At 36.3% G+C, this 14,874-nt stretch overlaps 1 protein-coding gene across 1 annotated transcript; it reads left to right on the top strand.

Moving 5' to 3' along the window:
* The first annotated feature begins 4,668 nt into the window (after positions 1–4,668).
* Positions 4,669–8,808, top strand: LOC149166232 (uncharacterized). Its single transcript, XM_089431307.1, has 2 exons — positions 4,669–7,110; positions 8,089–8,808. Exons 1-2 carry the CDS (start codon positions 4,762–4,764, stop codon positions 8,647–8,649), a joined length of 2,910 nt encoding a protein of 969 aa, XP_089287433.1. The 5' UTR covers positions 4,669–4,761; the 3' UTR covers positions 8,650–8,808.
* The last annotated feature ends 6,066 nt before the right edge of the window (positions 8,809–14,874 follow it).

The following is a 14,874-nucleotide window of genomic DNA, read 5'->3' as shown; positions in this document are numbered from 1 at the left end:
AATCTTTTTAAACTCCCCTTGGAGTCTGAAAGTTTACCTCTTAGTTTCCTTTCCACCCGAAGCATTGTCAGACTCCTCTTCATTATCGATTCAGCCTCCTTCAACCTTTGGGTGGTCCTCCCCCTGCCACTGCATCTCAGCTCTATTTCCATTTTTTGGGCTGGGATTTGGGTGCCTTTGGTTCTGTCTATTTGAGAGGATTTTCATAATTATTTCTTTCTCTAGCCTCAATCTTTCGTTATCAGCTCTCAAGTTTGTCATTTTAGCTCGCAGCTGTTGAAATGTTTCCAACAAAAGTGTATTTAAGTTGGACCCACATCTCTGAAGTGGCTTCTATATGAGGCCTAGGTCCAACTCCTATTGTTGGTTGCCCCAGTGGGGTGGCTCTAGCTCCTGTTTTTATATTTTTCTGCTACCTCTTTACATCATTAATAGTTTTCTTAATCCTAAGTTTCCAAAATAGGCCTCAACTTTGTAACCTCGCTCTGATACCACTTGTAACATGCAAGCATACATTTCTTTACCAAACAACCGTATATAAAAAAAAAACCAATAAAGTATACCATCCAGGTTTGGAAGCTTGCCACATCATCACACAATATTGATATTCTTTGGTATTTCAATTATCATGTTAATGTTGAGATCATATATAGGTTCTTTTACATATCTTGAGGCTATTACGTGCCCAGCTTGTAATATACATGACAGTTAAATTCAATATCTATAAGCTCATTTGCACTAGATCAATAATGGCATTAACACTTTAAGTGTCAGACCTATGATGGTTAATACCTAAGGACCATGTCACCACAAAAGTGTGGCCTTATGATGCTTCTCGAAGCCCGCTTACTCCCTAATGCATTGGGCACCTGATATCATTCTTACCATTGATTAAATTGATGATCTGGCGACTCCAGTTTATTGGCTGAAGTCAGAGCAACAACCCTCCCAAACCCTTCTTGACGAACTTCATTATTACGCCACTTTGCAATTGTTCACTTCCTTTTCTTTTCCTACTCACGAGGATCCTTTGGTTTGATGATTCAAACATCAGATTGGCAATGCAGGTAAATTTTTGTAACTCCCCTTGACTAATTTTATTTTAGCTAGAGAACCCTCTTTGGGCTTATCTTGCCTTTAATACAGTTTGCAGGTTACCGATCTATGGCTGGCAAATCTCGGTTACGATGGTCATGCTCAGTTGTCGGTTAGGTAACAGTTGTGGTCTTTAACCATGTTGCTAACTAATTCCTTAATTTTTTATGAGAGATCTAAGGTTTTTCCTTGATACACAAATTTTGGCTCTCAACAATGGGAACAAGGACATTACCTCAGGTATTTCTTATCCCACTCAACATCTTAGGGTTCTCCGTGGTTTACGGGTTTATGAATATATATATATATATATATATATATATATATATATATATATATATATATATATATATATATATATATATATCATCCCTCCGAGCAGTTGTAGGTATGAAATTTCTTCTCAACTCGATGGTTTGGCTCAAATCCATTTTTGTTTTCTCACGAGAGAATTAATTAGGTGCCTTTCATCCCCAGGTTCTCCCGAGAATTCGAGGTCCCCAAGTTCTCTCGACGAGATTATTTCCTTTTATACAACATGCTTTTAATTTCAGGGTTTACCCCCTCTATTCTTACAAAATATTGAATTTTTATAAATTTCCTTTAGGGTTAAGAAAACCCTATGGTCGGTCGACATTCTGTAAATTATGGCCTAACTAGGAAATTTTTTGGGTTCTTCTATTGAATGCCTTAGTAGTAGAACAATGTCGAACTTGCAAGGCCAACAAATTTCTCTTGTAATAGTTCTCGTGCTCTGTTGAAAATTAATTTTTCATGTAATTTAGGTGTATTAAACCCTTATATTTTTATGGCAGACAATTTCTCGGTTTCCATTGTTGTTGCAATTTAAGAGAAAATGTTATGAAATAATAGTGGTTAACTATAATGCATCACATTTTTCCTTTTTAATATTGGGCACTTTTTCTTTATTTTAAATATATGGGTTTACCATAGTGTTTTATTATTTATTGACTCTTTTTGTTAAGGTTTATTGTTGTGTTACTTATTACATTTTGGCTCGGATTATAACAAGTTCTCTCTTGTATTTAGTTATGTGACCAACACCATTTGTCACTTTTTATTTGTATACTAAGGAAACCACTTGGAATATGATCATATATTTTGAGTATCACCCGAAAAGGATTTGCAATAGTTAATAGCATTTATGTCCATTCCTTCGACAACTGGCTCCGAGGCGAGGAGTCTAGTTGGGTTTCTCGGGTTCTTCTTAGCCCATGAGGCTCTCTTTTTGTTTTCTTTTTAAGGGTAATGGACTGTTTGGTTGTCGAGTTCCACCTGTTGGTCAGAGTAACCTAACTTGGTTTACATGTTAACTTCAGTCAGTCCAATACCAAACCCCATTTCCTACCCTTTGTTGTAGAGGGTGTGGTCATTTGTTCAACATTAAAATAAAACAATTGTACATATCTCTCATAGTTATTCCTGCAAGGTTCTAGATCATGTATGAGCACATTTTCATTTCCTGTTCAAAATGCATAACCATACCTTCACCTCTATTTTACCCTGAATCCCATTAGATATACTTACAAGAATTTAGATACAAACAATTGAAAACTCAGGCACACACCTCTTACAAGAACAAAGAACTTAGACACAAATATAACAACTTTAAGGGTACTTATCTTAGTATAATTAGATAGTCAAGGAACTCAATTGGAAGAGTAACCTCCTCCCTTCCAATGAGATCAACGATTAGGACTGATTCTCCCCTCCTCAACTTCCCCAACTACCAGAGCAGTTAATGTGACAGTGACTAGTCCAAGTCAACTTGCACACATCAAGACCTTACCCAAAATCCAGCCTAAAGCTTTTACATACTCCTATCTATGGTGGAGTGTTCCACTGGTTCCAAGACAGCTTAGGAATTTACTACACATGCAACGTGTTGCTACACTTCTTGTACTTGGTCAAGTCTCTTTCTTTTCTTTTCCTCTTGTCCAAAAACAACTAAAATAAAGAAAGCCCTCTCTTCCCCTGAGATCCATTTATCTCTAGGGAATGAGAGAACCAAAAAGCATAACTACCATAACTCTCTGGGAATTAGACAATTTCATTTAGGGTCCCTTCAGAGCATTCCAAGCCACATCCAACCTTAACTAACAATAAATATATATATGTTTTTCTTGAATTTGGCAAGGCTTTATTCTAAGGCTAAGTATTAAAGTCTCATTATCAAAATAAATGACCACAATTAAAGTAAATCACGATAACCAAACAAATACTTGTGATAACTGGAAGTGTTACACTTGAACCCTAATAGGCCAAATAAATTGTTAACCAAATAGATACAATTAATAACCATATAAACTATAAAAATTATTTATATTTTGCTATATAATATATAAATGTTTTAAATTTTAAATTTTATTTTTTTAATAAATATAAAAAATAATTAAAATACATAAAGACATTAAATTTTATCATAATTTTTTAATTAATAAAGATAAATATTTATTCGATAAAAAAATAATTTTTTAAATAGTAATATAATACAGTAAAATAAAAAATAAACTAATACGAAGTCAAGTTACCCTTTCCCAAAGTAAACTGACACAAAATCAAGCTCCATACAATAATAATAAAAATTATTCTTTAAATCTCCATTTAAAATCAATTCAGAAGTTAGAAATAAGTAAATAAAATTCGGAAAAAACTCAAATGGTCCAATGCGCAAAATTATAAATCAAGAAATTAAAAGAAAGTTCCTGGAAACAACCCTCTCCCTCCTCATAACCACCTTTAGCTCTCGTAATTTAATGAGTTTGGACGGTCAGGTTTTTACAGACCATAAGAAGAAATTTCAAAGTCAAATCCGAAGGAGTAATATGTCGGATGTGTCGATTCGCCCATGACACGTGATTTTTCCCATTCACGCTACCCGCCCCACAACTAAAGAAATATGCACTGCACTGCACTGCCGCTAGCTTTTCCTTGCAGCCGCCGTTGGTGGCAGCTGGATCAAAGACCGATACAGCGACAGACAGATTGCGGTAAAAAGGAAGTGAGTGGGGCCCAACAGAATAAAGTAGGTGGGGAAAACGCGGACATTACGAATTGATGACTCGAGCAGGTTGCACCCGGAAACACGCACTTGTAAATTTTCGAGATATCTGGGATTTGGATGCAATCGTCCAAAATTTGAAATCAAACGCACACAGTCAACATTGACGGTCGTAACAAATTCATCACAGTCAACATTGACGGTCGTAACAAATTCATCAAGCCTTTAATCAATTTAATCTACTTATTTTTCTTATGGATAATTCTGCTGATAAGACACATCGCCGCGTGATGCTCCTCTCTTTGCCCTCATTCGCATAGCAGTGTCGGTGTAATGAAATTACCAGACCTTCTATATGTGCACAGAAGGTGGAGCCCAACATCTTCACCGCGTCAACCTTTCAAACAACACAATCATATCACCAAACAGTTTGTTTGCGACGACTAGGTATTAACCAATGTTTCTAGAAGAACCAATTGACTGCACGTCGTTGGAATTTTATGTTAAGTGGACTGTCACTAATTAAATCCACTTAGCTCTCTATAGCAGGTCTTACATACAATGCAACCTTGCTTTTAGTTGTGACTCTGCTTCTATTTCCATATCAATGACGTCCAAGAGGTGACCACCATCAACCACACAAAATGACTACAGTGACGAAATCGGGCAGGCAATATGGATCCTTGCAGCAAGAGAGGTGGATCATGACAGGTATTATGCAAATCATGGGTACAGTGAGTTTTGTCATTCGGATTTTGAAGTGTTGCGTACTTGTTTTGTGTATTCTCTCGTCTGTTTTTGGCGAAGTCCATGGTTGTTTGAGGCAGGAGATGGAGTCTCTCTTGGAGTTTAAAGGCAGTTTACATGATCCTGCCGGGAGTTTGGCTTCTTGGAATGTTTCTTTCAGCTGTTGCCTCTGGAATGGTATCTCCTGTGACAGACTGGCCAGCCGTGTAGTTCGGATGGATTTGCACGAAATGAAATTGAGTGGTGTCTTGCGTCCTGCAGTACTGTTCAAGTTGAGGGCTTTGAAGTACTTGGATATTAGCTGCAACAATTTTACTGGCTTACCTATTCCTGCAGAACTGGGTCCTTTGAAAAACTTGAGATATCTCAACCTATCCACAGCAGGATTTGCGGGCTCCATTCCATGGCAACTCGGAAATTTGTCTAGCTTGGAAGTACTTGATCTCTCTTCCTCAGCTTCAATGTTGGCAAGTCCCAGCTTATCATGGCTCACAAATCTAACGGCCTTGAAACATCTCTCTCTAGACCGAGTCGATCTCTCAGCAACGTCGTCATCATGGGGACAATCAGTAAGTCGTCTTTCTCACCTCAGAAACCTTACAATGTCAAACTGCGGACTTACAGGTTCAATTCCCCCTTCCCTGCAGAAACTTGTATCCTTAGAAATTCTCCATCTAGATAGAAATACATTTCAGTCTGAATTCCCTAGTTGGTTAGCAAATATGACTAGTTTGGTATCTCTGCAGATGACCAATGCAAATTTGAGTGGGTCTCTTCCGTTTGAACTTTCTCAGCTGCCTCGCCTAAGTAGGATTTCTTTGGGATATAATAAATTATCTGCCAATGTTTCCCAGATTTTTCAGGGCCAATGGAAAAGCCTGACCTATTTCCAGATGCCAAACAACAGATTGCACGGCCCCATACCAGCTTCCATAGAAAATTTATCATCTCTGTCTTTCCTACAATTGCACAGAAACAATTTGAGGGGAATGATTCCAGAATCATTGGGTTTCCTATGGTCGCTTACCGTACTAGACCTGGGCTACAACCAATTGACGGGACCTATCCCATTATCCCTAGGATCGTTGTCCAAACTGACCTATATCAGTCTTACCAAAAACGCTCTGAGCGGACCAATCTCAGAGTCACACTTCCGCGGACTGAAGGATCTAAAATATCTTGACATGTCTGATAACAGATTAACCTTTAATATCACCCCCAACTGGACTCCGCCATTCCAGTTAGATGTGTTGAGATTATCTCAGTGTAAGATAGAGGGGCCGCTTCCTCCTTTTGTGAAAACTCAACGTTTTATGACAACACTGGATCTATCCAATAACACGCTCAAGGGACAAATCCCCCCATGGCTGTGGAAGCTTACCAAGCTTGAGAATATAATCTTATCACACAATAAATTGGAAGGGCCAATACCATCTCAGCTGTATAAGTGCACCTTCTTGAAGCAGATAGAGCTACGAGATAATCAGTTGCATGGAAATCTTCCAAATCCCCCGCGCAGTTTTGCTGCAGGCTTCCCTTGGGCACTTGATCTGTCAATTAATAACATTACAGGGCCGATCCCCTCAGAAATCTGCACGATGCTTCATACTTCAAGATTCTTATCTTTGGCGTCAAATAAGCTCAAGGGGCAGATTCCTCCTTGCATTTGTGAGCAATCAGTGTATCTAGAGGCTCTGGATCTTTCAGACAATGAGCTCTATGGGAAGTTGCTTCCCAATTTCAGTAATTGCTCTTCTCTGAAGGTATTAAACGTAGCAAGTAATAATTTGGAGGGAGAGATACCGGTGGAACTGGGAAAACTGAAGAAACTTCAGGTATTGCACATCAACAACAACAGGTTAAGTGGCAACGTTCCTTCCGCCCTGCGAGATTGCAAGATGTTCGAAGTTTTGGATTTGAGTAGAAACAGTATATCGGGCAAAGTACCTGACTGGATTGCGGATCTCTCGAAGCTCCGCATACTAGTTCTCAGATCAAATAACTTGGAGGGTGAAATACCATTTCAGATTGGGTACCTTCAGAAACTCCAAATTCTTGATCTAGCAAATAACCATCTGTCCGGCTCGATACCACAATGCCTCTCAAACTTAGCAACATTGAGGAAGAACGCTTTGACAGGTTCGCTGTCTGATGAATTTAGGTACGGAAATTACTACAAGGAAGAAATTAACCTGGTGGTAAAGGGTAGGGAATGGGCGTATAAATACATCCTCTATATTTTCACTGTTGGGTATTTTTAATGGGGAAAATACCAAAAACCAAATATCTTTTGTGCACACAGAAGACTTAAAAAAATTTCACTGAGGAACAGAGGATTTCACCATAAAATATTTCTATTCATTAAAACAAAAAAAACATTCACTGTGTCTCCATATGAGAATTTACACTGCTGGAAAAATTCCCATTAACATTTACTGCTGTAAAACCTCCATTCACATTTACTGGTGTAAAACAATTTTACATACTGCTGTAAAAGCAAAACTTACACAGGCTTACAAAATTCGCTCCACTATTTTCTTTATGCACTTGCAAAACCACACATGGTTTTTCTTACACCTCTGTTTTACTATGCCTCACAAAAACATTACAAAAGACATTTGTGCACTGCTGTGCATACAGCCTCTGGTTTTTCTTTTCGCTGCTGCGAACACCTTACATTTACCTCCCGTGTGCAATACATGTAAAATAAAAGTCAACACACTCAAAAAAACTTATTACATACGTTTTTTTACATTTAATACATGCCGTATGTAAATATATAAAAAAATAAAACGTGCCCATAACGAAATTTATGATATCCACCTAAAACTATGAGAAATACCATGTGCCGTAAGGAAATAAAAACAAACTACCTACTTCCTACGAACAACAATAAAAACATTAAATTTCCTCGCGGCGGTCAACCCATAAACCTTTCACTCCACGCAAAACATTGAATTGATGTGGGTTCGTATGCAGCTCCAGGTGATCAACGGCGGAGGAAAGTGGAGCAGATCTGACGGTGGATAACCATATCGGAAGACCAACAAGTGCTGAACGTTAACCTCCGAGAAAATGACGTTGCGTTACGTCAGGGCTGAACCATGTGTCAGCTCCAAATTGTATCGGAGCTCCTTGCCGGATTATTCCTTCTGCCTGAAATCAACCCGAGAGCTTTCCGGCGAGGTTTATTGACCGGTTTCTGGCAGCTGCGTTGAAACTAGATTTCAACATTCACTTCTCTGGATCTCTCGGCGAACAACCTAAGTGGTGACATCCCCAAGGGCATGGGGTATCTGAAGGGTTTACATTCTTTGAATCTCGCACATAATCAGCTTACGGGATTCATTCCGCAGGAACTTGGCAAAATAATAAATTTAGAAGCTTTAGATCTGTCAGGCAACCGGTTATCCGGAAGAATACCTGAAAGATTTGTGGACCTGAACTTCCTGGGCTGTTTAAACCTATCAAATAATAATCTGTCCGGTAGGATTCCATATGCGCTACATCTGACCACCTTTGGGGCATCTTCTTTTAGGGGTAATCCGCATCTTTGTGGACCCCCAGTTCAGAGAAACTGCAGCGATTATACTGTGGATTATACCGGGGAAGGAGAGGATGAAAACAGCGAGGAAAGTGTGTATTGGTGGGATTCGTGGAAAGGTGGAATGGGATCGGGATGTGTTGCTGTGTGGGGCTGTGTGATCGGAGCAATGGCTTTATGTAAACGATTGAGGACGAGATACTGGCAGTTCGTAGATAGCATTGTGAACTTGTTCCTATAAACATTTGAAACTGTATTTGGGCATATATATATATATTTAAAAGAAATCTGTATCTGGACACTTGAATGCCATACTCTTCCCATCTTGATAGATCTGTGCAGATATGAAGAGAATATACAATACACTGTATACCCATTTTACAATAAAATTTTTAGAAGATCGGCTGTTATTATTTTGGTTATTTTATTTTTAGTCAATTATTACACGATGAATGATATTATCCAAGTTGGAATATAATTTATGATATTAGGTATTTTATTTGAAATATATGAAGATAAACGTAGTAAATCTTTTGGTTTTTATAACATTTATTAGAGAGTATCTAATATCAATAATGTAAAAACATTAAAATTATAAAAATTATATATTTTATTTCTAAAAAATATCCCGGTGGGCAGCATTAAGAGGTATACGGTGGGAAAGCCGCATAGCGCTGCTGGTGGCAACATCAGTGCCATCAATCATTTAACCATCAAAACATTGGCAACAGCAATATTGACATCAGCGATCAATGTTTAGGTGAAAATAATGCGCATATTCATTTGGACAAATGTAATACGTAAAGCTCTGATGAAAACAGAATTAACAACAATAAGGGTTTAGAGAACTATGGAAGGTCTTCAATTAACACTTCCGAAACAAAATTAAAAAGGAAAGGGGTAAATCTGTCTTCCCAAGATTTAGATTCTGAAGTCATTAATGTCATTAGCAAAGGTTTGGGATTTGCAGTTGCGCCGAAAAACCTTCCCATTGAGAATATGATATGTAGTATAGAGGATGGGATTAATAACCTTTCTCTGAAAGATAAGGAAACATTAAAACAAGAGTTTTCCCTCATTATGTGAAAGGCTAAAACTCCCAAAAGTAATTTGAGTAAAGAAGAACAAAGAGCCTTCAAATCCTTGCGGAACAATGATAAAATTGTGGTTCTTAAAGCAGATAAGGGAGGAGCAGCAGTGATCTTGGATAAGGAAGATTATGTATGCAAAATGAATGAACAGCTCAGATGTGGCAGCTATAAGAAGCTAAGCAACAATCCCATCCCCAAGATTATGAAGGAAGTGAAAAAGACAATTTTGGAGTCAAACCTTGAGGATAAATTAAAGAAGAAATTAATCCCCTCTTGTGAAACTATCCCAAGAATTTATGGGTTACCCAAGATCCATAAAGAAGGGGTTCCTCTTAGACCAATAGTCAATACCATTGGCTCCCCAACCTATGAGCTCGCCAATTATGTTGCAAAAATCCTTAAGCCCCTTGTCGGAAACACTGATTCTTTCATCAAAGACTCCCATGAATTTGTGAATCTTATTAAGAATGAGAAGATAAAACGTGACGACATCCTTGTTAGCTTTGACGTAGTGTCCTTATTCACCAAGATTTCTCTTGATGAAGCCTTTCAGGTTATAAAAGATGTTACTGATCCAGGAACTGCAAGATTGGCTGAAATCTGCTTGCGATCAACTGTTTTCACCTTCCAAGGAATATATTATGAACAGACATCTGGTGTGGCAATGGGATCACCCCTTTAACCAATCGTGGCCAACTTATACATGGAATACTTTGAAAAGAAGGCCTTGGAATCTTACCCTTTGAAGCCAGCATGGTGGAAGCGATTCGTCGATGAAACCAATATAAAATGGACACATGGTAAAACATAGCTTGACAAGTTTTTTATTCACCTAAATTCCATCTCTTCAGAAATAAAATTTACTATGGAGCTTGAAGAAAACATGAGCATCCCATTTTTAGACGTTCTCATCATCAGGAAAGAGGATGGATCCCTAGGGCATAAGGTTTTCAGGAAGTCAACCCATACAGAGAGCTACCTCCACGCTGATTCCCACCATCACCCAGCCCAGAAATTTGGTGTTCTAAACACCCTTGATATCAGGGCCCTTCGAATTTTTGACGCTGAACATTTAAATGAAGAAAAGAAGCATTTAGCCTCAACTTTAAGAGTATAGGCTACAAAGAAAATGAGATTAAAAGAGCAATAGACAAAGCCGAGAGAAGGATGTTATCTCATGAACCTAAGGCCCAAGACCAACCTCAGTGTGGCAGGGTTTTTCTACCTTATATTCATGGAGTTACAGATAAGATTGCTAAAATCCTGAGGAAGAAAAACATAAACACGCAATTCTCAGCGCCTGGAGCTATTAGGCAAGGTATGAGATCTGTCAAAGATAGTATTGATAGACATCAACTTAAGGGAGTCTATAAAATAGATTGCTCGTGTGGAAAAAGCTACATTGGTGAAATAGGTTGCTCCCTGCAAACGAGACTCAAGGAACATGGAGTTGATATTAAGAATGAAAGATCTCGTACTTGTGCCCTGGCAGAACACTCCTCAAAAACTAAGCACCGTGTCTGCTTGGAAAACGTCTCAATTATCGCTAGAGAAGAACAACATCATAAGCGAAAAATTAGAGAAGCTCTTGAAATTATCAAGCATCCGCATAATCTAAACAAAGACAATGGTATGGAGATTAGTGGAAGCTAGCTTCCCCTAATCAGAGAAATTAGGGTCACCAATACTTCTCAGGTTTAGTATTCGGTGGTAGAATTACCTCTCCCTTTCTAATCTTAGTAGTTAGTAACCTCGCTATAATAATTTAGGTATAATAATAACAATAATTAGTTCATAATTAAACATTTACAATAGTTATTATGATAATAGCTTTCACTATTATCATTAGGTATTATTATAAATTAGGATTGTTAAGTATTAATTAAAATCTATTAATTAGTTAAAATATTTTAATTATTAATATTAAGTATTAGGTCTTGATATTAGTTATCCATTAATAATACTAATTAATTATTAATTACTAATTATTTATTATTAATTATTTATATTGACTCTTAATATTATAATATAAAATTTTGATACATAGTATTATTAATATTAATACATTTTAAATAATTTTAACATTTATACATTACACTAATAATACTCTAATATTACTTTAATATATATATATATATATATATATATATATATATATATATATATTAATTATTATTATTATTATTATTAATTAATAATAATATTAACAATTAATATTAATAATTATTATTATCTTAGATTAAAAGTAACTAATTATTAATAATATTAAGTATGATCAATATTAATATTAATTATTATATTAATAATAATTAAGATTATTTATAATAATAATATTAACAATGGATACTAATAATAATTATTAGAATAAAAGTAACTAATTATTAATAATATTATCATTAATTAATTAATTAATACTAATTATGATAATGATCAACATAATAATAATTTATATTAATTAAATTAGCTCATCAATAAAGTAATCAAAAATTATTAAAAAGAAAACCAACATTCATCTCAATTTACTCTCATCGTTAATAAATCAAAATTATTCAAAAGGAGAGCCGACATTCTTCTCAAATTACTCTCCTCATTACTATTTAATCTCTTAATTAACTCTTCTTCTATCAACCATTCAAGAAGTCCTGATGATGGATCCCCATTGGGATTTGAAACGTTGGTAGAAAACGGTTCTTAATGTGGATTCTCCGGAAACTAAATCAAAAGATTTAAACCACAGAGGTCTTAAACCCATAATTTATAAGTATAAAAAAGACATTAAAATTATAAAATTATATATTTTATTTCTAAAAACTATTAAAATATTATTTTAAATTTTCAATAAAAAACTAAAATATTTAAAATTATTTGGTTTTAAAAAACAATTTATAAAATATAAAAAACATTGTTAAGATAGTCTTCGGCAAAATCACATAATCAATCTTTTGTCGACGCGTTTCGAACCAACCAGTGTGGTTCATCGTCAGGACAAGTTGAAGGACTGATCTGGCTAAGCCTGATTAAATAGAGTGTGCAGAGATCCCAACGGTTATATTGCAACGGCTAATTTTGACTTAGTCAAACTAATAATTTTATTATTAACCGAAACCTACTATTATTAGTTAATTGAATATAATAAATATAATGTTTAAATATAGTGGTCAATATATTTATTAAAAATCTATATTTATTATTATTCTTAAATTAATTAATTCCAAATAAATAGTATTAAAATACTCTTAATCTTTAGAATTTAGTTACAATGGTAATTGCGTATTTAAAAATTGTTTATACCTAAGGATCCAATGGTAAAGAAATAATAGTTAACAAATTATGGTAAATTCATAATGGTAAACTACCTATAATGGTCATTAATAAATTATATTAATATTCCCAAATTATTTAACTCTAAATAAATGGTAATAAATTACTATTGTTTTTAGACTCAAGTTATAATAGGTAAAAGTTTAAACCAAAAAATCATTTTAATTTAAAAAAATTTTAATTGTAAAGGCCCATTCGAAATTAAATTAATAAGTACTAACCACTAATCTATATTTTCTTAATAATTTATAGTTCTAATAATATTAAAAAACAATAAATAGTATTTTAGTTAAATTAATATTCCTAGAATGTAGTTTACCTAAGGAAAATGCCATAATTAACATACATGTTTATTAATAATAGTATATTCATTAACCTAATATTATTGGTATATCATATATTTTTCTAATAATTTCTTGTTTATCATTTAACCTTAAGGGTCATTAGGTAAAATTGGATTACCTCTTATCATTAATTATATTCAGTAATAATTTACTAAAATTCTTATTAGAATTAATTATGTTATTAGTTATTAATCTTATCACTTATAAGGTTTAGAAAAGGAAGGCCTTTATTAATTCAATAAAAGGAAATCAGTTAAAAGTAAAAATCAATGAAACAATCTAATCTAATTAAATTACCCCTTGGAATAAGGCTAATACTAACAAACTAAAACCTCAAGCACTCCAGATTAATAAGGCAACCCGCCAAAACCAGAACTTGAGGAGAGAGAAGACAGAAACCCTAAGAAGGAACAAAGAGGGAAGGGTGGAGGCTAGGAAGACAACGCTGGGACCCAGCAACTGCTAATCTTCCAGCCATCATCCCTATTAAGATTGTTCGGCCTTTTCTCAATCTCCAGGGCCTCTCTAAATTTACGATGGTGAAACTGCGCAACTTTGGCAATGACTTGAGCATCTTCTATACAAACATGATGCATAGTCTTCCCCGCATGCTCAGCCAGGGCTGAGGACTTGGTCCTACCATGTCTTAAGTCAGCCGAATGCTCACTGATCCGTTGATTGATAGAGCGACCAGTCTCACCAATATAAGGGGTCCCACAGGAACAGGGAATGACATAGACGCCTTTCATGTCCTTAGGGTCAATAGGGTCTTTTACAGACCTAAGGGAGCTACGGATAGTGCGGAGGGGTCTAAACGTTGTGGGCACATCGTATCTCCTCAGAACCCTCGCAATCCTATCTGTAGTCCCTTGGATGTAAGGAAGGTTCACACCCAAGACATGGTCTTTGGGAACCTTTCGGATTGAAGGCTCCTTCTTGGCCTTGAGGAAGGCTTTTTGACCAAGGCGCCTATTATAACCATTCCTCTCAAAGACATCAAGGAGATGAGCCTTCTCCGCTTCCAGGCTCTCCTCATCCGAAATTCTTACAGCACGTGTGGCAAGCGTGCTAAGGACTCCTAACTTCTGAGCGGGGAAATGATGCGACGACGCATGCAAGTATTGCTCAGTATGCGTCTTCTTTCTAAACACCTGATGAGAAAAGGAACCATGCGGAGTTGCCATGGGCTCCCCCTTATCCCCTGTCGTCGCTAATCTCTTCATGGAGGATTTTGAGTCTAAGGCTTTGGCCTCCTCTCGTCTCTTACCGAAGCTTTGGAAAAGATTTGTTGATGACACTGGTGTTGTCTGGTCTCATGGTCCGGTCGAGCTGGAGCGTTTCTTCTGTCACCTCAATAACCAGTCCACCGCCATTAAATTCACGATGGAAAAAGAAGATAATGGTTGTCTTCCGTTCTTAGATGTTCTCATCTCTAAGAAGGTGGATGGTTCCTTTTCTCATCAGGTGTTTAGAAAGAAGACGCATACTGAGCAATACTTGCATGCGTCGTCGCATCATTTCCCCGCTCAGAAGTTAGGAGTCCTTAGCACGCTTGCCACACGTGCTGTAAGAATTTCGGATGAGGAGAGCCTGGAAGCGGAGAAGGCTCATCTCCTTGATGTCTTTGAGAGGAATGGTTATAATAGGCGCCTTGGTCAAAAAGCCTTCCTCAAGGCCAAGAAGGAGCCTTCAATCCGAAAGGTTCCCAAA

Source organism: Pinus tabuliformis, chromosome 5_1 (assembly GCF_031772625.1).
Source record: "Pinus tabuliformis cultivar Carrire ecotype Pingquan chromosome 5_1, CPIR1, whole genome shotgun sequence".
Taxonomy (NCBI): domain Eukaryota; kingdom Viridiplantae; phylum Streptophyta; class Pinopsida; order Pinales; family Pinaceae; genus Pinus; species Pinus tabuliformis.
This window is presented reverse-complemented; position numbering and strand designations above follow the sequence as displayed.